This window comes from Echinops telfairi, unplaced genomic scaffold (assembly GCF_000313985.2).
Source record: "Echinops telfairi isolate 266 unplaced genomic scaffold, ASM31398v2 ScPeMD7_7461;HRSCAF=8499, whole genome shotgun sequence".
NCBI classification, from domain to species: domain Eukaryota; kingdom Metazoa; phylum Chordata; class Mammalia; order Afrosoricida; family Tenrecidae; genus Echinops; species Echinops telfairi.
The window spans coordinates 3241130-3264666 of NW_022111361.1; the positions used below are offsets into that span (position 1 = coordinate 3241130).

General features: G+C 50.3%; 1 protein-coding gene across 2 annotated transcripts in view; it reads right to left on the reverse strand.

The window, feature by feature from the left end:
• Window positions 1-23537, reverse strand: part of KIAA1217 (KIAA1217 ortholog) — a 384056-nt gene that overhangs the window by 177933 nt on the left and 182586 nt on the right. For both annotated transcript variants that reach the window (XM_030888347.2, XM_045283522.1), the window contains one exon: window positions 21035-21233. In XM_030888347.2, coding sequence (XP_030744207.2) covers window positions 21035-21233 — 199 coding nt within the window. The remainder of the gene's footprint in view (window positions 1-21034; window positions 21234-23537) is intronic.

Consider the following 23537-nt stretch of genomic DNA (forward strand, 5'->3'; position numbering starts at 1 on the left):
GAAAAGTGGGTGAAGGGAGACATCAGTCAGGGCAAGATATGACAAAATAATAATTTATAAATTATCTAGGGTTCATGAGGGAGGGGGGAACAGGGAGGGAGGGGGAAAAATGAGGAGCTGATGCCAGGGACTTAAGTGGAGAGCAAATGTTTTGAGAATGATGAGGGCAATGAATGTGTATAAATGTGCTTTACACAATTGATCTATGTATGGGTTATGATAAGAGTTGTATGAGCCCCTAATAAAATGATTTAAAAAAAACCCCAAAACAGCATGCTTTGTCTGGGGTCACGCCATACTCGTACTCTCTTCTATTGTGCATGCTTGAGAATGAGACTGACCTTTCCTTGTATGTCTTTGTGTCAACCTGCATTAAGGAGGTATTTTGTAAAACACAGTAGAAAATAAAGAAATATGAAATCGCCTTTTCAGGATCAAATGTGTCCATTATTAATCATTTTTAGATTTTAGTTGGAACTTCAGCCTTAATCCAACATGCACATCTGACTGTGATCTTTATTGATGTACGTTCTATTGGTATTGTTTTCGATAGGCAGTGCACTATAATATAGTATAATGATAAAGGCTAACAATAAAAAATAAAGGGAAAATATAAGTAAATAAAAGAACATAAAAGTGAGTCCTGTGTGGCTGAGGTGATGCTTAAAAGACTTCATTCACAAGAAAAAAGAAAAAGAAAAAAAATGACTTGCAAAAGGGGTTGTGGAAAGCAGATATGTTTTAGGTTATTTGAAAAAAAGAGCTGTAATTTGCCAATAATGGGAGGAAGTAGGAGAGATGCGGTTTTTATGCTGAAGCACGAAATTCTGGGTTATCCGATTCCAAAGTCCTGTGCCAAAGCTGCAGCTCTGCGCGGCCTCGGTCAAACAGTCCAATTCCCTGGGCTCGCTTGCTAGAGGTCCAATCCACAATCCACTGTGATTGGCTCGATTCCGATCCCTAGTGGCTCCACAGGTCAGTGTAGAACTGTCACCTCTTGCCAGGAGTCACGGGTAGGCTTGAACCACCCTCCTTTCAGCTATCAGCCTTGTGCCTAACGATTGACCAACCAGGGCCCTCAAAGCTTCCATAAAGGTTCAAAGCTCCCGATCCTACCCAATGAATGTTGGCTATTTTCACTTAATTTGTACGAAAAAGGATTTTATGTGAATAATTGAGAAGACTCCCAAACGTAAAATCAGAGTTCCCCTTTAGGCACAGAAAAAAATCCCTGCCCTCCAGTCAATTCTGATCCATAGCCACCTTAGAGCAAGGTCAAACTGCGTTGGTGGGTTTTGGAGACTGTACAGAAAGCCTCATCTTCCTCCCTTGAAGCAGCTGGTGGTTTTGAACTGGTGACCTTGCAGTCAGCAGTTTAACTCGTAACCACTACGCCACCTGGGCCCCTGATAAGTACAGAGATATAGACCCACAAGTGTTACTATACACAGTGTGGTTGGTGTTAAAATCCCGAGCCTTGTTCATCAACAAGGTTGGCGACTACTGAAGTCGTCTTGGCCAGAGGAAAGCGGAGGGCTGGCCAAGTTCTCCATCCATTTTGGAAAGGGAAGTTGATAGCCCCATGTTTCCCTTTCCCATCCAAACTCTACAACCAAATACAGTGCCATCAAGTCAATTCTGACTCTGAGCGACCCCGCAGGACAGGGTAGAACTGCTATTGTGGGTGTTGGATACTGGAACCCTCTCTTTTACTTTATTTTTTAACGTTTTACAATTTTCAACAGTTTCTTGGAACATAATCCCCATATCATACAATTCAGTAGTTCAGTTATATCAAGAATTGGACAGTCATCACCACAATCAATTTTAAGAACGTTGTCTTCTTTCGTGTACTCCTTGTGATTAGCTTCCCATTTCCTCTCAACCCCCCCTGCCCTGCGCCCAAAAAGCCATGAGCCTAGACACTGTAACTCGCCTCTTTGTACTACCAAGCGCATGACGCCGCCAGGGCTCCTCTATTTTCCCACAGTGGTACAGGGATGCTATGAATGAAAACGAAGCAAAGGCTGTTTCAGAATCAAACGAATCAGCATTGACTTGAAGGTATGTACTTGCTTTGGTGATGTTGTTAATTTTCCAAATGCTCAACAATTACAACACCTATAACTTATGTAACACTTAGTATGTAGCTGAGGCACTACACTGAGCAGTCAACATCAATGAACTCATTTAATCCTCCCAAGAATCCAAGCAAGGTGGGATCCACTCTTTTCGACACTCTATGAAGGGTGGTTAAGAAACCTGACCAACATCATGGGAGGCAAGCAACACGTCTAGGGGGTGACCCCAAGCAATCTACCTCCACCTGCCCTATAAACACCTGAGGTTCATGTAGGAGGGTCAAGTCAAAAAGTATTGCTACTCAATCACAGAAACCATCATGAAACTGAACCTCCAGCTGTGAAGTTGCCGTTCCTCAACATATCCAGACACTTCCGAAAGCAATGTGGTAGTTACCTAACCTGGTGTCAACTTGAGACTTATGAGTGAAGGGGTGGAGTTTAGCCTGTCAAGCAGGTCACAGCTGGATGACCTCATTTGGAGGCGCTAAGGAGATGAATGCCTCACTGGAGGCAGGACACAGGGACACTTCCTGCCACACATCTCTGTTGAGAAGACACATGCAGCCACCCCAGAGCTCTGGAGCGGGAGACCCCTGCCGGCACTGGGATGCTTACACCACCACTGGATCCACAAGACCTCCCACCTACTGGTCTGTGATCTTCCTGCATTCGGTGTCATAGCACATGTGTGAGTCACAAGAGGACTTTATTGATTGGTATCGGTCATTGGGGCTAATATCGGACTTAGAGATTGGATCTGGATTGGGCTGGGATGTTTTCTCAGTATCAACTGCTTTTGTACATAGAACTCTTTCCTGTACACGTGAGTATCTATGAATTTGTTTTTCTAGCCTCCCCAGACTAACACAGGTGGTTTCCATCTCTCCAACCCTTCTCTGAAGCAGTCTATGCCTTTTGATTGGCAGTTCAGCCAAACGGCAAGTTTGGCACTCTCAAGGGACTTAACTTGTGTTCCTTTGACACAGCCTTTGAGTTTGAGGAAAAAAAAGGAAGTCAGAGGAGCAAGACCAGGGCTGTGAGGCGATGGGGCACGGTTTCCCAATGAGATTCTTGTGGGACAGCCCACGCGGCCCTTGAAGAATGAGCAGCAGCTTTGCAATGATGAGGGGAGAGATCCTTGGCACAACCCTCTTGGTCTTTCTCCTACTAATGCAGTTTCCAATTTTTCTGAGAACTTCTTCCTAATAAGTCCCCATAATTGTCCTGTGTCCTCAGGGGGTGGGAGGAATCTCTTTAAAATGACCCCTTGGGTCTCCTACAAGTCCACTGCCATAACTACTTTCTGAACTGACTTCTGCCCTGAATTTAACTGGCCCAGAAGATCCCCTGGAATCCTGATGGCAGAGTGGGCTATGCATTGAGCTGTAAACCACAAGGTCTGCAGTTTGAACCCAGCGGCTGCTCCTCAGCAGAAAGATGAGGCTGTCTGTTCTCATCGATTTAAAATCTCAGAAACCCAAAGGGGCAGTGGTCCCCCGTGCTGTATCGGGCAGTCACTGGCAGTGAGTTATGTTTGTTTGAGTAGATCACTTTGGAAGGCACTCTTTGCATTGGATGTTTTTACCCCAGAATACTCCCCGACAAGACCAACGACAAGTGCATGACTGGGAGGAGATTTCTGTATGCCCTCAGAGACATGTTTAAACAGGTTCCGTTAGGAATACACCTGTGCAGGGAGCCGCAGTAGCAGCACTTTGTGACTTGCCCCCATATAACAAAAGTCATCATGAAGCAGATCAAGGTGAATCTACACCAATCAAAGCCCTGACAAATAAGCATTATGGAAGACAAGAACTTCAGAAAAAACGCCTGCATCTCTTGTTAACAGGGGAAACCAGGTTTCAGGGTTCCCTTCCTCAGGGATCCACATGTATAATGTAGGGGTGGCCGGTCCACACTCCATATGCCGGCCATGTCAATGGTGAGTGCTACTCACGGCGGCACTGACTCTTGGGGAAAATGCCACCCTCAATAGATACTGGAGTGGCACAAGGGATTCAGGGCACGATGCTCGGCGCCCTGGGGGTGCAGAGGCTCTGCAGCGGCTGCTCAAGGCAAGGTCAGCCGTCTGCAAGCAGCAGCCACTCCACAGGAGAAGGACGAGGCTTTCTACGACTGTTAACAGTGACCGTCTCAGAAACCCACGGGGCAGTTCTACCCTGACCAGGAGGACGCCACGAGCCGGCGTCGACGGCATGGCGGTGAGTTTGGGTGCAGGCCTTCCTCTGGGTGACTGTCTCCTGTTCTGAAAGTTTTTCAGCTTGGTGAAAGGTAACTCTCTCTACTTTATCAAGGGCACAAAAGAAACAAACGGTTCCCGGTGATCTGCTGACGGCCTGGTGAACAAGAGCCGGGCAGTGGTTCGATCCCACCGGCAGATCCATGGGGAAAAGATGTGGCAGGTAGCCCTTGTAAGGCGTAGAGCCTTGGACACCCTAAGGGACAGCCCTGCCGTAGTGTCATCAGGGAGGGGCTGGGGAGGTGGACGGAGCGGAGTCACAGTCTCAGGAAGGATCACACCAAAATGACTGTCTATGGAAGCTGTCCGCGGTGTCTCGGCGGACATCTATTATTGAAGTGATTAGTTATAACAACAAAACTACTTTTCCTAAGCTCAGCTCACGGGACTCAATACACTTACCTCCAAGACTAACACTATGTGAACTGACTCTTTCCCCCTTGTCCTGGGCCCTAGTCAGGGCTGCCCTGGCGACCCACTTGCAGGGACACTTCCGATCACAGGGTCTCCTGTCCCGATGCTACAAGCAAGCACTGGGTGAGTTTGTTACGGCTAGTACTGATCTTGTCACGTTCTCTGGTGTTTTGTTTTGTTTATTCATTTTCTGGTGTTTTAGCTTCAATATTGCAGTAATTAATGTTTATGAATCACCACAATCGTTTTTTTTCCTTTGAGAATGAAGCAGTAATTACATGAAAGAAAACATATTTGAAGGCGTCCTCTCTATTATTGTTACCATGCCATGTAGAAATACTTTTTAAAAACCTAACAAACAATTTTGCTCTGTATTCATAATATCTAAGAAACATTACATCGAAGCAATTTGCAATGAGAAGGATCACCTATTATCACAGGATTAAAACTGACAGTAAATATCGCTCTGAGTGCTGCGTGGTCTTTATGGTCTGGTACTGGGAGGAGGTGTCTGGCTGGCTGGGAGTGTGACACTATGCCTTGCCACACGCAGTGACATCACCTAGCGGTGCTTCTGACTTCCTGTCGGGCTCCTAACCTCAAGGTCTTCAGTTGGAAACCACCAGCCACCCTGGGGGAGAGAGACAAGGCTTTCTGCTCCCATGAAGAGTTCCAGTCTCAGGCAACCGAGAGGAGCAGGTCTACACTGTCCGACGGGGTCGCTAGGCATCAGCATGGACCTGATGGCAATGCTTGATTTTTGGTTAAGGGATTGTTCTGAGTCTGGCTCGACTGGATGGCATCGGGTTTTTAATTCCCCATCACCACTGAGACTGTCTGGGGCCATCCCGTTTTCACAAGCAGTTTCCCCCTCTGATCTCCTGGGAGATGACTCAGGAGTTTACGGATGAAGAGGTGGAGGCTGAGGAAGGATAAGGAATTGGTCAAGGTCTCCAAGTTATTCCATGACGGAGCCGGGACCAGAATGTTCCTGATGTTTTTATAGAAGGCAGTGAGCTCAGCGAGTGACAGGTGCTTTTGTGGTTCCAGCAGATGAAACTATTGGGAAACAGCTGGGAAAATCCCTTCTGAAGCCAAAATATAAAAGGGCAGGCCACTCTCCATGTGATCAGCCCTTGAGGCTACCTTTTGTTTAACCTTCTGTCTGGCTTTATTTCAATACTTCTTTCCAGACGAGACATCTATGTGCATGCGGGCAAACACTTGATTATAATTCTAACTTCAGGAGGCATCATATTTCAAATCCTTTTCTAGCACATTTGCTACCGTCATCCTTATGACCACGGATGACGCATAAACACTTGCAGGCACCACTAAACAGGAGCTTGTGCCACACAGTGTTTCGGGTCAGATGGATCGCGCCCTCTTTTCCGGTTTCTAAAGCAGAGCGCTGAAGTCTTTTCTGAAAAAAGATGATGATCTGATTGAGGAGCTAGACGCCACCCCTTCACTCTTAATCCTCAAACTGACAGACGGTTATGTATCTACCACAGCTGGGGCATCTTTACATTGTTGAATCCACCAATTCATGAACACAGGCCATCTCCTTTTACTATTCAGGTCTTTCTTTCGTTGATACGCTGTATTCTCAGCATGCAAATCCTATAAAAGTTTGTTGGCGATGTGGTTGATCTATCTGACTAAACTTGGCAAGCAAGTAAGTTAAAAATGAACGCATTTCAAACCAGAAAGGCTTTTGTTTGAACCATTCTAATATAAATATTTCTAAATGTAATTCTGAATGCCTTATCTTAGAAACCAAACCACAATAGACTTAAAAACCCAAACACTCTGGTCATCATGAGGAATATCAATGTGTAGGATGCTTACCATATATTAGAGACCAGAGATGATATGAAGTTCTTTGCAGGTACCATCTCAATTGCTATCAAAGCTACTCTGTGAGGTAGGTTACTTAGGGAGGATGCTCAAAGGTGAAGGCGCGTGTTCTGCAGGTAGATGCGCATGTTCTGCACGGAGCCAAGTTGCAGGGCACCGAATCACTACACTGGCTGCCTTTTATAGCCCAGTGCTCTTTCGGCTGGGGAGGGCTGTCGCTCGATGCAAACGGCACCCCTGCCAAAGCCACTGCCGTTAGGAGGATTGTCGCCCAGAGGGTTTCAGAAGCTGAACAGCGTTATCGGAGTAGAAGGCTTCTTTTTTGTCCACCCCAAGGGCTCCATACACACGGGACCCTGCAAAAACCAGGTGCACGGCCACCACGTCAAGCCAGATGCAGAGAGGGCCCTAAAGGACAAAGCAGAAGTGCCCCTGGTGTTTCTGAGGCGCTCAATCTTCAGAGGAGTAGAACGCCTCCTCTTTCTCCCACGGAGCAGCTGGTGGTTTCAAACTGCTGACCTTGTGGTTCGCAGGCCCACGCGTCACCCAGGGTCTCTTTATAAATGGCACAGACAAGGCTGGATGAACACTGTACAGAGACAGGCACAGCTGTGGTGACAGCTCAGCTTCTGGGGCCCCGGTTTTCAACCGTGGATCGAGAACCCCCTCTGGGGGTCGAACAACCCTTTTACGGGGGTCGCCCCTTCCTTATAACAGCAAAACGACAGTGATGAAGTAGCAACGAAAATAATGTTATGGTTGGGGGTCCCTACCACATGAGGAACTGTATGAAAGGGTCGCGGTCTTAGGAAGGTTGTGAACCACTGCTCTGGAGTGGCCTCTGTGGTCAATGAGTGGTGGCTTCCCTATGGTTACTACTCTCAGAAGAGATGGCTCCTTTGTCCAAACTGTCCACATCAATTCATTCCTCAAAGGCCGGTTCACATGCTCCTGTTCACTGAAATCAGTATTAAACGCATCGAACACCACCACCAACACCACCACCACCACCACCACCTTTATATCTATCAACCATCTATCTATCTAAACAGTCACTGAGGGAAGCATTCCTTTTAAAAATGTTTCCTCGGGCCTTTCGAATCGCTGAGGTTGCTGGAAGCAGTTCAGGGAGTGACCACCACACCACCAAGGCTCCTAGGACACCCCCCCAACCCACCACCCACCCCGGTCCCCTGCGGCATCTTTCTCGTCCTACTTAGAGTCAACTGTTTTATCTTTTCATTGCTTGTTGCCCCGCCCTGGTAGAAGACAAGCTCCGCAGGCCAGAGGGCTGCGACTCCTTTGTAGGGTGCTATACCCGCTCTCCGACAGTGAATGACACTGAACAGGTATTCGTATGTGTTGAAAGATGACCTCTTCCTTCCTTCCTTCCTCCCTCCCTCCCTCCCTTCCTTCCCACCTACTAAAATCCAAGACCAAACTCACTGCCAGCAAGGCGATGCCAGCTCAGCTACTCCACAGAACAGAATTTTCCCTGGGAGTTTCCGAGACTATAAATCTTTAAGGGAGTAGAAAGCCCTGTTTTTCCCTGTCTCACCTAAAAGGCACCATGTATGTTGTAGACATTACACACACACACACACACGTACATATATAAACTAAATTTAGATTCTTTTCACTTTTAAAAAGGCCCCTCAATTAGTCGACTCTACTTATTTTAACACACATACAAGTACACGCAAGATTAATTACTGAATAGGAGCATCAAGCGTGTTATCACAAAGGAATTTCTCCCATAGGAAAATCTGGCCTTATCAATAAGCCCTTCACCAGGTCAACATCATTAACAAGCTCAACATCTCAGGGGCTGATGCACCACAGTTGGGGGCAGTTGTCACTCCACCCTGGTGCAGGCCAGCCCCTGCTATGGGAATCTCAGCACTAGGTCATCTGGGATGTGTATGGAGAGGCGTGGAATAGTTTACCTCCCCATTCGATCACCAAGAATGGGTCAGAGGTTGAGCACACGCACGGTTCAGCCCGTGTACCAAACCGAGAGGTGAGGGGCAGACAGGAGACTCAGAGCTCCAGCAGGGTCAACCAGGGGAGCATGCACCGAGTGGGCAGAGAGACGGGCCTGCACCGAGTGGGCGGGGAGACGGGCCTGCACCGAGTGGGCGGGGAGACGGGCCTGCACCGAGTGGGCAGGAGACGGGCTAGGGGAGGGGACGGTCTGAAGCTCCCTGTGTGAGAAGGTGTGTCCTCAAGCGTCTGCTGGGGCTGAATCCTCTGTGCTTGAGGACAAGGGTCCGACCAGGCGTTTAAGCTTCCTTAACTGCGCCTCCTCAGTCTACGCATGATTTTCCATCCCCTCTTGAGCAAGGACGAGAATATCTCCCAGTGGTGATACATTACAATACCATTTAATCCTTTCCTAAAACAGATTGTGTTGGGGGTGTGGTGGGTTCCTTCTGACTCACACTGACTACAGTGGGGGGGACAGAGGTTTACCATCTTTTACAGAAGCAGGTCACCACATCTTTCTGCCATGGAGCTCCTGAAGGGGCTCAAATCGCCAAGCTTTTGGTATGCGGCTGAGCCCAGCAGGTCCTTTAAGAAGGATTAAGAACAGTGGCCCAAATCAGTGAGTGGTTCTCTGTTCAGCAGTTGCAACAGCAAATTACCTGGGAACTTGCTCTTGGACACGCAGTCTGGGATGACTAATTCAGAAATTCTGGAGATGGGTCTAGCAGTCTGATTTTACAAGTCTTCGACTGCAGCCGGGGAGAAAGAGGGGGCTTCCTACGCCCACAGCCACGGTCTGAGAAACCCGCAGGGGCAGTTCTGCTCTGCCCTACAGGCTCGCGTGACTCGGGATCAACCCTGAAGCTGTGAGTTTGGAGTATGATTTGGTACTCGAGTTTGACAGCCGTGAGCCTAATTGCCGTAAAATCTTGGTGGCACCGTGGCGAAGAGTTCAGTTGCTACCCCAGCAGATCACCAATTCAAATCCGCCAGCGGCTCCAGGCGAGAAAGACGTGGTGGGCGCGCTCGCTTTTGCATTAAAGCTTCACCAAACCCCAACCACCGCCCTCGAGTCAACTGCCTCACGGGGTGTCCAGAGCTGCAAGCTTTTCCCCACAGGCTTGCACATTGGACCATGCGGGCTCTTTCCGCAAAGATGGCAGCCCGGGAAGCCTAACGGGGCACCCTCCGGCCTACAGGGACGCAGACTGGACAGCGACCAGCTTGTTTTCTGTTTTGTTCTGTGGTCCTAAACGGTGTGTGTCATGGGAGAAAAAAAATGCAGCTGAGTGGGTAGGAAGACGCTTGGCCGCTAGGGGAGCTAGTGGGAGGAGTTCAAGGGCGCAGAGGCTCTGAAGGCGGGGAGGCGCGGGCCTTGCAGGCACGGGGCGGGGAACACTCCAAGCCGAGAGAACAGCGTGTGCAGAGGTTGAGACAAGAGTGCCGGGCACGTCCAAGTTCCCACAGGGAGGGCAGTGTGGCTGGATATACGCATGCATGCAGACCTTCATCCTCCAGACCCGGAGCTGGGTGTTATTAGCGTCATATGGTGACCATGTGTCTTGAGTTAGACAAAGAATTCCTTAGCCACGAGAACCAGATTTCATATAATCCTTTAAAATAACTCGCCCTGACACATAAAACAATGGGCATCACTGAGAGGTTCCTAATAAATGAATGGGAGTGGGGGATGGGGATGAGATGTAGGGAGGGAATGAATTTTTTTTTTTTAATGAGTTTTATTTTTAACACACTTCTACCTGGGAGACATGTAGCCGACGATGGCGGAAAGCCAATTAACACTCCGGGCAATCCTGAAAACGAGAAGCTGGTGGGAGTATCATCCTTTCACGACACTATCAAGCTGTCGAGAACTCAGCCCAGCGTGCTGAACCACGGGAGCTTTCCTTGATGGGAATCGGTCGGATGCCAAGGGACTGTGCTAACCAGACAGATGCCAAGGGGCTGTGCTAACCGCACAGGCAGTAGTGGAAGGGTGCATCTGTACCTGGGTTTTCACTTTTACTTCCACAACGTGTAAGACGACCATCAAAACTGAAAAAACCAAGCCAATGCCCAGTGCACGGGTCAAGTGGCTAGGAAGGGGGCTGGGAAAAAACAAAAAGGAAAAGAAGAGGAAGACTAGTTAGTTAGTCCAGGTCGACTGGAGAAACAAATCCAGGGAGACCCTCATATGCATATAAGAAAGAACTTTATATAAAAAAGTAATTGTATCTTAAGAAAACATTCCAGCCCAGTCTAGATTGAGTCCATGAGTCTGCTGTTAGCCCCTATGTCTGATATCAGTCTATCAACTCCTCCCACAGCCATGCAATGACGCCGAATGCAAGAAGATCACAGACCAGTGGGTGGAAAGTCTTGTGGATCCAGTGGTGGTGGAAGTATCTCAGCGCTGGTGTGGGTCTCCATGTGGCTCCTCCAGCTCCAGGGCTCTGGCTCCATCAGCGTGTAGCTCCATGTGGCTTGTGAACAGGAATGTGTTGCAGAGAGAGTGTGGGTCTGGCCTCCAGTGAGCTATTTATCTCACTGAGCTATTTATGTGTTTGGTGGTGAGTCCGAACTGAAAGGGCTCACGTCCTATCACGGTATTATCAGACTAGAGCTCTCTGAATCTATGAATTCCACAACACATGCCTTGTAGCTACATGACTTAAGAGTGAGCTTGCATTTGGAAGTCTGAGCGGGTAGAACTACATTTAAAACATTTCATAAAACACCTATTTGCAGTCCCTTGGGTGGCGGAAATCGTTCACACACTCACAGCTCCCCCGACACTGGAGGTTTGAAGGCTGACAAAACGTGCCTTGGCAGAAAGCCCTGGCAATCCAGTTCTGGAAAATCAGCCACTGAAAACCCTACGAAACACAGCTCTACTCTCACCCACACACTCACGAGTTGGCGTCAAACGGATGGCAGCTGGTCTCTTTTATCACGAAAATTAAGATACAGGAGATACATTCATTTGGGGGGGGCAAATGACTTTGAACCTTCTTTCTAATGTCAGTAACTTTTAAGAAATAATTAAATCCACACAACTTGCCAAGTCCCCATTTTTTGTCTCGTTTGCAATCATAGAGATCGCCCTGCTGTTAATGTTGCAGGCATATAGCCTTTGCCTTACTCTCTCTGTTGCTTTATGAAACCTGACGCACAATTCTCTTTTGAGCAAGAGTGGCTGTTACACCAGCACACAACAACACATGAGACAGGGGCTGAGTTAGGACGGGGTGTTGCCACCATGTGGCTGTGGCTGAGGGAGGAGGTCTATTTCACGCAGAGCTACTGGAAGATTCATGATTCCAAGGCGGCTTTGGAGACTAAGTCAAGGTCATAGCTATTTAACCATCAAGCTTCATTTGCATCACTGGAACATTTTTATGGTGAGTTTTATACAAACAGTGACCTTTAAGTCCAAGTTCCACCACAGCTACAGAAGAAACAGGATCAGGAGAGCCTAAGGTCTCGCCAACGTCCTTCCTAGGACAACATCTCTGCATTTTTTAACTTGCCGGACTTGAGAACCCCGAGTTCTGATTCGTAGTGACTTGACAGGGAGGGGCAGAACTGCCCGTGTGGGTTTCTGAGACTGTAACTCATCACGGGACTAGGAAGTCCTGTCTGTCTCCCAGGGAGCGGCCGGTGGGATTGAGCAGCTGGCCTCGAGGTCAGCAGCCCCACGCATAACCACTACATCACCAGGGCTCCAGGTGACCTGCTAACAGACCCTGCCCAGTAATGGTGGCTCAGGGGGATCTCAGACTCTTAGGAGCAATCACACCTTCTACCCACCTCAGCCGCTACTTTCCCTGGACCACATCCCGTCTTCCAAGTCATCCTACAGCTGTGGGTAAAGGACACAGACTCCTCAGCTTTCTTCCCCTCACAAGTCTCTTCGAGCATTTAAACAGAGAGCTTTCTAAAGCTATCTGAGGAACCACATAAACAAGCCATGAGTCTGCACAATCTTTTGCCTTTCTTCTTACAGGCGAACCAGAAGCCAAGCGGTGAGCTTGGGCAAGTGTGCCCTTTTCCCCAGAGATTTCCTATCTGATGATTCAAGCAGATAAAGGGCCAACCAGGGATGGTGGATTGCATCACAAGGACATGCATCACTACGTCAAAGGATTTCTCTAAATGTCCCTTTAATGGTCAGTTCCGAGCCCCAAGTCCATTTTATAATTAAAGACGGATCTAGCTGACAAAAACTATGGTGCTTTTCCAGGATGGCTTTCACTTGATTTAGGGGGAAAAAAACAAATAAGAGGTACTCATTGGGCCAACCAAAGCCATATCAAAGTATGATTCTTATTGTATCGAGAACATGTTCCCAGTTTTCATGTGATTTTTATAGCACTGTTCATCAATTTGTTTTCTCCAATGAAGGTGAAATGTTAGCAGCAGAGACCCCCCCACCCAACCCTAGACTTCCATGGAGCTGATGGAAGTCACTAGGACCTCGCCCCGCTTCTTAGAGCCAACAGTCTGCACACCTACAGGCCCTGGTCATGTTTTTTGGAAACAAGCAGAGCAAACACACTACAATTTGTGACAAATGCACCTCTTATATTGGCCAGGGTTCTGTTGCTGACACCAGATAATTTAAGGGAAAGTTCACTTATTAAATGGACTTTCAGAACCCCCAGGCTGGATTATCACTATGCAGGAACTGGCTACAAAACCCATTCAACTATCAGTAGGCTTCGTGCTACACTGGATACGTGTGGCTAAAGCTGCTTAACCGTTGCCTCTCCCAGGAAGCTGCAAGGACTGCTGGGAAGTAATACACAGGATGCAGATGGCACAACCTTGGTGCTGTAAGTGAGGAGGGCTTGAAGCACTTGCTGATGAACATCCAGGATGACAGTCTCCGGTATTGTTGACAACCAAATGTAAAGAAGACCCAAATCCTCATAACTGGGCCAACAGAAATGATACGTGGAGAAGAGGTTGGCGTTGTCAAGGATTTTGTCTTGCTTGGATCCATAATCAACACTCATGGAAGCAAGTCAAGAGATCAGAAGATGCATTAGGTAAATCTGCTGCACAAGACCTCTTTAGAGCACTGAAGACCAAGGATATTGCTTTGAAGACTAAAGTGTGCCTGACCCAAGCCGTATTATTTTCCATGGCCTCATACGCATGTGACAATTGGACACTGAATAAGGACGACTGAAGAAGACTCAATGAATCTAAATTGCGCGCTGGAGAAAGACTATCGAACGTTACCATAAACAGCTAAGAGGATAAATCAATCTGTCTTGGAAGAAGTACGGCTGGAGTGGTCCTTAGAGGCAGGGATGGTGAAACTTCCTCTCACATGCTTGGGCCATGCTGTCAAAAGACCAGTACCTGGGGAAGGACATCATTCTTGCTGAAGTACGGGGCACTGAAGAAGAGGAAGGCTCTCAGGAGCTGGACTGACACAGCAGCTGCAACAACGGGCTCGAGCCTAAGAGCAATGTGAACATGGTGCACGACCAGGCATTGTTTCGTTCTGTTGTGTATAAGGTCGCTCTGGGTCAGAACCGACTCGATGGCACCTAGAACAACACCCAGACTCAACTCAGTCAAGGTTCATCCCTTGGGTGAAACTAAGGAAAACGTGAAGGCGTCCATAATGAACTCACTGCCCGAGTCCAGAGCCCTGTGCATGGATAGCCCACAATGAGTCTGCGGCCTCGCTTCAGCAGTAGCAGAAGTCACACCTGGGAGAGCTAGGCGTGGATGATGGGAGCCCATCCACCAGTGCCACCCAGCCCAGCCGTGTAAGTGGAATGCGCTTCTGATGCCAAACAAACAAGAAAATGCCACCCACCTTCAGGCTGCAGCCCAAATCTATTTACTACCAAACTCTCTCCCATAAAGTCCCATTTTTGTAATACTACATTTTCAACCCTTACCAGCGTCCAGGAAGGCAAATTTGGCAAACGTGTCATTTGCTTGATAGCACAACATAAGGATGACCTCGCTCATCCACAGGGTTAGGTCCCCAAAATACCCCAAAGTTCATGCTATTTGAGAATGGAAGGTGACTACATCAGAAGACATAATGGCGGGTGACTGCATCCTTATGCAACTCCCTCGTTACATCATCATACAACTGCCACATCACATCATTACATCACTTCCGAATTACATCACTGCACCCTTGTCAGCTTTTGAGACTTGTGATAGCTAGGTTTATTGTGCCAACCTGACCAACAGGAACATGGGGATTCATCAGGTTGCAATTTGATTCGAGGGCAACGATATAAATGGCTCTGCAAGACCCACCCTTTCTCTCTTGCTCCCTGGTGATCGGAGAAGCATGTTGCTGCTTTAGCTAGTTCTCTGCCTCAACCTGTGTGCTGCCCTACCTGTGGGACAGCCAACCATGGGCCAAGAGCTAGAGCGTGAGCTTGAGGCTCCTTTGGGACCTGCTCTGCCATGCTGCTGGTACATGCATCCCTTGAGCGTGAGGCTGGTGGATTCCATTGTCTTGCATTGCTTGCATAAGCTATCACATCTGGGCCTGCTTCGTGAAGGTACCGAGCTACTTACTGCTGTTTGCTGGCTGTGGGCAGACTCTACTTGCCTTGCCCCAGGGAGTAATCTGCTGTCTGGTTCCTTGACCTTGGACCCAGCAGCCCAAGTGAGTTGAAGGACTTCCAGTATATTAGCTTCTGTACGGAAGTGAGTTGAAGTGAACCCTCTGTACTTCCGTGTGGACTAATTAGCTGTTACATTCCTTCTTGCTGTATAAACTTATCTTCTTCTATATATAATCAAAGTGCCCGGGTCTCATTGCTCTAGAGAACCCTGCCTCACACAAGAATCGTGGCCCCAAACAATGTTGACACATAGCCGGATGCATCACAGCCGTGTGACCCTCGCCTCACACCTCAGCATCCATCACTTCCAGACAAAGGGCACTAATGGACAAGAGAGTTGGGCCGCAGATTTGTTTCTTCCGTTGGTTTCCAGAAATCTGAACTGTCAAATAACAAAACAGCCAACGACTGAGGGGGCAGGTGTGCTTCATTGCATGTGCCTGACATTTACTCGTTTGCTTCCAACAACCTGAGCAACTAGCCTTGCACTCTTTGTCCCCAAACGGTCTTGGCTTTCCCCTTTGGGGATGGCCACTTCCTGAACCCTTTGCTCTCACCTCCTGCCCAGGCTTGAACGGAGCGCGTGGCAGATTTCGCAACCCTTTTGTTCCCTCCTTTCCTCCAGCCCCTTTCAGGGTGGGAGTGATCATTGCTACTGGTCCCCCTGGAACAGAAGGGTGGAGTGAGCCACTGAGTCACCAAGTTGGGGACGTTCTTCCCATCTGTCTGAAGGCCCTCTTGTCCCAAATGTGCTCGCTTGGTGTGACTCGAGCGTCCACGTGTGTCAGAGACGGCGAGGCCTCTGGCGGCGGGCTGAGACGCGGGGTGGGGTGGGGTGGTCTGTTCTAACCTTACTGTTCAGAACGTGTCCCACAAAGGACTCCGGCTGCACTCAGAAGGAGGCGGCTGCTGTTGTTATTGTTTTCACATGGGTTCTATTTCCAAATTCCTGAGGGCACAGAGGAGGGGGTGGGGACATCTTGTGGCTACCCTTTCCCCGAAGGCCGACTGGGGAGCAGCCAGACACCAGGCCTGGCCCTGGTCACATTCCAGACAGGCATCTACAAGCCAGCACCAGGATGAAAAGGAACACGATTCCGATTCCATCATTAAGACGCCAGACCGAACATCAGCGGGACACTCTTCGGTTTTTTCCACGGACATGACTTCCCAAACCCAACTGTCCCGGAAAGAGGTTTTGCACGTAGCCTCTCGGCTGCCTCCCTCCTGATGGCCCCTGCTTGCCCTGAAGATGGGAGGGGAGGGGCGACGGCAGAAGCGACACAGGGCAGGGGGGATTTCTGAGGGGCTCAGGATGGGTGGGGTTGTAGAGGTAAAGACGGAGACATGGAAGGGCGCTGGAATCTGGCGATATTACAAGTCAGAGCCCACTGAGCTCCACGAGTTGCCGAGAGCTGCCAATTGGCCACCGGTACTGGAAGGGGCTTGCATACTGCTGACTGCCCTTGCCTTGCCTGCAGTTCTCCCAAAGCAGCCCTGGGGGCACAGTGAACAAGGCAGGCATTCTGCTCCGTCACCCGCACAGCTTTTGCAGGGTCAGTGGTTCGAACCGACTACACTGCTCGGTGGGAGCAAGATGAGGCTGTCTGCTCCCATAAAGAGTTCCAGGCTTGGAAGCTCAAAGGGGGCAATTCTACTCTGTCTCACAGCATCGGGATCTGCTTGATGGCAGTGGGTCTTTGGGGTTTGGCTTTGCTTGGGGTTTGGCAGGGGTCCGGCCTACGAGGGACACACTTCTCCTGACACCTGTGACTTGATGCACGGATGTCAGGTCAGTTCTGACGCCTGGTGACCCTGCAGAAGACAGTGGAGCTTCCTCTGGGTGTCTGAGGCTGTGAGCTTTTACGGCAGCGGTTCTCAACCAGTGGGTCTCGACCCCTTTGGGGGGGTCAAACGACCCTTTCACTGAGGTCGCCCGATTTATCATAGTAGCAAAATGACAGTGAAGGAGTAGCAATGAAAGTAATTTTATGGCTGGCGGGTCACCATAACATCAGGAACTGTATCAAAGGGTTGCAACATTAGGAAGGTTGAGAACCACTGCTTTATAGAGTAGAACATCTCATCTTTCTCCCAGGGAGCGGCTGACGGTTTCGAACCACCAACCACGCATGAGAAAAATCAGCCACTGAAAACTCCATAGAGCACAGTTCTACTCCGACACCCTCAGGGTCGCCAGGGTAATACTGACTCAACAGGACAGGGGCTCTAATCCAGGAATCGAACTCACAGCCTCAGTGGATTCCAAATCAGACCGACCCTGCAGGGCGTTCTAGAACTGCTTCCAGCAGACGCAAGCTTCGCAACAGCATGAGGCTCGGAGCGGCTGGCAGTTCTGAACTGCTTACCTTGTTATTCCCAGCCCACCAGGGCTCCTTCCACATAACTTAGCCCTGCTCCTAACAGCTGGCTGTTGTCAATGTTCTCTCACGCATGCATGAGCCTCTGATAAACATGCTGTGCTCAGCCTCCCTCTTTCCTCCCAGCCCCCTAAGCATGTTCCCAGCATGTCCACAGGGTGGACTGTTTAGGTGGGAAAAAAAAGATCATTGTGTGGGCTCCTTGGTCCCCAGGCTCAAGCTGCCTGAAGGCAGAGGAGGTTAGCGTATTCCAGGGGCCGTGGGAGGGGCCTGCCGACACCCCTTAGTGCAGCCTCGCCCTCGGCATTTCAGGGTACCCGGGACGCACCCAGCCCTGTCTCAGCTGGCAGGGTCTCAGGGTGAGGAACCCTGAGTGGCTGGGAGGGTAGGCTCCCCGCCCGGCTGTCCCCACTCACCCTCGGCAGATATCTCCAGGCGGGGGGTGGGTGGGGTGTACACGCAGCGTGGGACCTGACGTTCCTGGGGCGTCTCGCAGCATGGGGGAGAGGCCAAGACAGCACTCGCCACCAAGGCAAAATGCCAGTGGGAGCCAGAAACCTCCATCATTGCAGTGCAGAACGTTCCAGTGCGATTGTTTTTAAAAACAAAAATTCGTGGAGAGCCCAGGATGAGCGAGACCCAGGACATCAGGTATCCGACATCAAAGACCCAGAACAAGAAAATCATATCGATGTGAATGAGGGGAGGGCGGTGTGGACACCCAAAGCCCATCTGAAGGCAACTGGACATCCCCTTACAGAAGGGTCGCAGAGAGGAGATGAGCCAGTCAGGGTGCAGTGTAGCACCGATGAAACATACAACTTCCCTCTAGTTCTTTAATGCTTCCTCTTCCCCACTATCAGGACCCCAATTCTACCTTACGAATCCGGCTAGACCAGAGCATGTACACGGCTACAGAAAAGAGCTAGAAATACAGGGAATCCAGGACAGAAAAACCCCTCAGGACCAATAATGAGAGTAACAATACCAGGAGGGGAAGGGGAAGGTGGGGGGAGAAAGGGGGAACTGATCACAAGGATCTACATATAACCCCCTCCCTGGGGGACAGAAAGCAGAAAAGTGGATGAAGGGAGACATTGGTCAGTGTAAGACATGAAAAAATAATTTATAAATTATCAAGGGCTCATAAGGGAGGGAGGGTGGGGGAGAGAAGGGAAAAAATGAGCTGATACCAAGGGCTCAAGTAGAAAGAAAATGTTTTGAAAATGATGATGGCAACACATGTTCAAATGTGCCTGACACAATGGATGGATGAATGGATTGTGATAAGAGCTATATGAGCCCCTAATAAAATGCTTTTTAAAAAAGTTTGAAAGGAAAACAGAATCAACAGGTTTTGCCAGGGTGGGGTGGGGAGGTAGCTTATTAATGTTCTGTGGATTAAGACGGAGCAACAACCTACAAATCCCCCAAGACAGCTAAACCGGGCTTTTTACAGGCTGGGGTGCAGAGGCCACAGCCCGAAGTCTCTAGAAATGGACAACCTCTGAGGTCTGGGGCACCTGGCCACCATAGTGTGCTCTGGACACCCACTGTGCATGCCCTGACCCTCTGGGGAGCCAGCTAGGTGGGCAAAGGGAGTTTTAAGTTAAGGAAAACCCAGCCCAGGGATTTTCCCCTCCTGCCACAACAAGGCTGAGCAGGACCCGGAGTGAGTTCAGATTCTCCATGACTCACACTTTCCCATTTCCATCTCGGTGCAACTGAACCCTAGGACTAGGTGCGAGCGCGGGTGGGGGGGCATTCCACAGAGAGGCAGTTGGGGGGGGGCAGTGCCCACCTGCTGGCCTGGCACCAGCCGCATTCTCTGGGATGGCTGCTGCTCCCTGCGCTTTGGCAAACTTCTAACTCACCCCCCACCCACTCACCCCCATCCCAGCACGCCTTTAATTTCCTTCTGTGGATGAAAAACCAAATGCACCAAAGCCCCCTCACGGAGCTGGAAGAATAAACACCTCAGGATCCCCGTTTTTTAACCTGCGAAGACTCAGAGTTTGCCAGAGAAAGAGAGAGAGAGAGGTGTGAGCTCCCAGAATGGGGTGTTTGGGCCAAGGCCCATCACCTCCTCCGGCAGCCTCTCTGCCCAGAGTGGGTTCCTGAGCCCAGCAAGCATCTACTTGCTCTGCCAGACGCTTTTGGTGGATAGAGGGGTGGGGGTGGGGGGTGGGGGGAATTCCTGCCTTGGAGACAAAGGATCCATTATCCGACTTGCACAGTGCTCCCCAGGTATGGGGGAGGGGCTGCCACCCTACACCCTTCCTTCTCATCTTTTTTTTGCCAAGAAGAGGCTATCTCTTCAGGGACCTGGACCTCGCTCACTTCCTGCAAAGCACAAAGGAGAGATTCCACTCCTTGGCAGGCTCCTGGGTGGCTTGCTTCAAGTGCCAGCAGGCGCTGGGGAGCACAGGTCTCCTCTGGCGGGTCAGAAAAGTGCCAGCCTAGTGGGGGTGTCCCTGGGGAGTTGGTGCAAAAGGCTTAGGAGCTGGGCTGCTACCTGTGAGTTTGGATATTTGAGTCCACAAGGAGGCGCCACAGATGGAATTCTTGGTGATGGCTGGGGCGGGGATTGCAATCGGGTAACACTCAGAGGTACCGTTAGGTAGCTAGAGACAGGGACCAGGGCTGTCCCTCACCATGCCTGGAGGCCCCCATACAGAACGTTGGAAGAGAATCAGGGGAGACTCAGCCACCCAATAAAAGCTAAGGGGCATGCACCCACTCAAGCCCAAACTACGCCAGGTGGGCTTAATTCAGCCAATGGGGTCAACCAATACCTTTGACCACACCTCTTAGCCGAAGGCCCCATAGACAGGGACCTTAAGACCATCAGCCCTTGGGTTGCTTCTCCCCCTTGCGCTGGGCCAAACTGTGGTCTCTTTAGCCTCAGGCCACCACGTGTATGGGTGCCGTACTGCACGCTGCCCATGTTCAGTGACTGTAAAACCTGAAACTTCTTCCGTCCTTTTACACAAACCTACTTGGATCACCAACCAGGCTTCGGCATGAATTCTTTCTCGTGCGAGGCCAAGAACCAAGGTGTTTCCCACCCAAGAAACCTAACCATCCCTCAGAAGAAAGGCCTGGGCACCTTCTTCGTCAGAACGAGCCCCCGAGACCCTGGAGCACAGCTCTAGCTGACCCGCACGGGGCCAGGGTCGGGAGAGACTCCCCGGCAACTGCTTCACCAGCCTGGACACTTAGGTTGTCCGGCCAAGTTCGGAACGGACTGAGCCCCGAGCCAGCTGGGGCAAGCCTGGTCCCTCCACAGTCCTCCTCGGTGCCTCTGGGAGTCCCACCCACCTTGCGTTTGCTCTATTACTACTATTACTTAGTCATTTTAATCCTTCTTATTTTTTACAGACCAGGATGGAATGAACCCATATCCGCGTGCAGGAATGGAGTGGCGAGGAAACTTACCCAGAGACCTTTCTTTCGTCTGGTTGGTCGACCTCACCACTGGGAGGCTGGCTCGTGTCCGGCTGCCCCGGGAAAAGGGGCTCGGAGACTCCCCCTCGGACATGGCTTCCAAGGAGTCGCCGGACGCCTCTGACAAATGCTCGATGGGGTCGCCCAGGCTAGGAGGCTGGGGGCTGTGCGACGGCTTGGGGCTTCTCGTCTGCAGAAGGCATGTGGAGGAAGCAAAGGGAGAGGCCGTTACTGGTTTGACTGGGGTGATTTGGAACACCATCAAGATCAACCTGTCTGCAAAAGACAGACCCCAAACAAACAATCATGCTGATGCCAAGGAGGGGAAGTGGGCGCAGAGTGGAGACCCAAAGCCCATCTGTAGACAACTGGACATCCCCTTACACAAGGAAGAGACGAGCCATCAGGGTGCATTATAACACTGATGAAACTTACAACTTCCCTCTAGTTCTTTAGAGCTTCTCTCCCCACACCCCACCATCATGATCCCAGTTCTCCCTTACACATCCGGCTAGACCAGGGCATGCACACGGGCACAGATCAGAGCTGGAAACAGGGAATCCAGGACAGATCAACCCCTCAGGACCAATAATGAGAGTAGCGATACCAGGAGGGGAAGGGGAAGGTGGCAGGGGAGGCGGGGTGGGAGGAGAGGGGAAACCGATCACAATGATCTACATACATATAACCCCCTCCCTGGTGGATGGACAACAGAAAAGTGGGTGAAGGGAGACAGCAGATGATGTAAGATATTAAAATAATAAGTTATAACTTATCAAGGGTTCATGAGGGAGGGTGTGGGAGGGAGGGGGGAAAAAGAGGAGCTGATACCAAGGGCTCAGGTAGAAAGAAAATGTTTTGAAAATAATGATGGCAACATACGTACAAATGTGCTTGACACAATGGATGGACGGATGGGTTGTGATAAGAGCTATATAAGCCCCCAATTAAATGACTTAGTGACTGAGAGAGCGAGTGAGACAAGGAGACAAAGGCCCTTGGACGGGCTGGGTGTAGAAAACGAACGGGCTCGGTGGGTGAAGCACATCTGTGAACGTGTCTGGACACACCGCACAGTCCTTTGTTATTCTACCAAGACCCCGACACGGCCCATCTCCCCACCTCACGTACTTCGTTATTCTACTGACCCCGACACGGCCCACCTCCCGCACAGAGGCCGTGCCTGATGGAAAGCGGAGCAGGAGGGGCCACGCTGCCAGAAAGAAGAGCGGCAGCCCATGGCTATCACCAGGATTGTTACCACCCGCAGCCCCGATGGGACGGGGCACAGTCATACCCACCCTGCATGCAGGACACCCTCGCCCTGGGGTCCCACTGCACACACTGGACCTTCTACATCAGGTATCATGGTCGTTTCCAGAATCATTAATGTGCCAGTCTGGGTGGACTAGAGAAACAGATTCATAGACCTCATAAGTGTATAAGAAAGAGCTTGACATGTATGTGTGTACAGGGGTGGGGTCTAGCCTGTCACAAGCTGATGGTACCTCCTTTGGGCATGGCCTTCTCAAAGATGAGCCTGGTAACCCCTCTCTCACTCCCTCTGCCTTCACCTTCCTGCTGACTGGCCCTGGCTGCCGTGAGCCCTGTGATGCGTGCACCGCCATTAGATCCACAGGGCTCTGCACCCACGAGCCTGTGGTCTTCCTGCGTTCTGCATCACAGCGTGCAGCCCTGTGAGTCTGAAGGGGGCTTATGGACGAGTGTCGGACTTAGGGGCATGACCTGGATGGGGCTGGGATGTTTGTCTGATGGACAATTACTTCTTGATCTAAAGCTCTTTCTTACACATACATGAGTGTCACTGGATTTGTTTCTCTAGCCAAGCCGGCCTCCCACAGTCATCTGCTCCTTTTAGGGCACAGAAGCAGCAGGATGGGGCCCCCGGTTTCGCCCCATGCTGTTCTGGATTGGGATCATCTTGCAGTGACAACCCTTTAGCCATACGTCTAAGGCGTTTCATGAGACCCGGGAGCTAGTCGAGCGATTCTTGAACCCAAGAGAAGTAGGTGCCAGAAGGTGAAAGGGAAGGAGTCCCAGGGAGACCTGCAGCTTGCAGCCTCCCTCCTGAGAAGGGGTGCTGGGGACAGTTCAAGTGTGTGGACAGCAGGCGCGCGCACACGCACGCACACGCACACGCACACGCACACACACGCGCACACACACGCACACACACACGCACACACACGCGCACACACACGCACACACGCAGACTATTCAGCAGTCTCAAGGGCAGAGTGTCTTAACTTGTGTGGTCTTCTCGAGCTCCATGTGGCTTGGATCTGAGGGAGAAAGTGTCACCTGGGTGGCTGGTGTCAGAGCTGATTACAAATGGGAAAAGCGGGGATTGGATTCACAGCCCCGTTAGTGGCTCTTTATCCACGAAACTATGTTCCAGGTACCAAGACTAAGTCCTGGGGACAAAAGTACCGCCAAAATAATGCACATGAACCTCTACCGCCGAAATAATGCA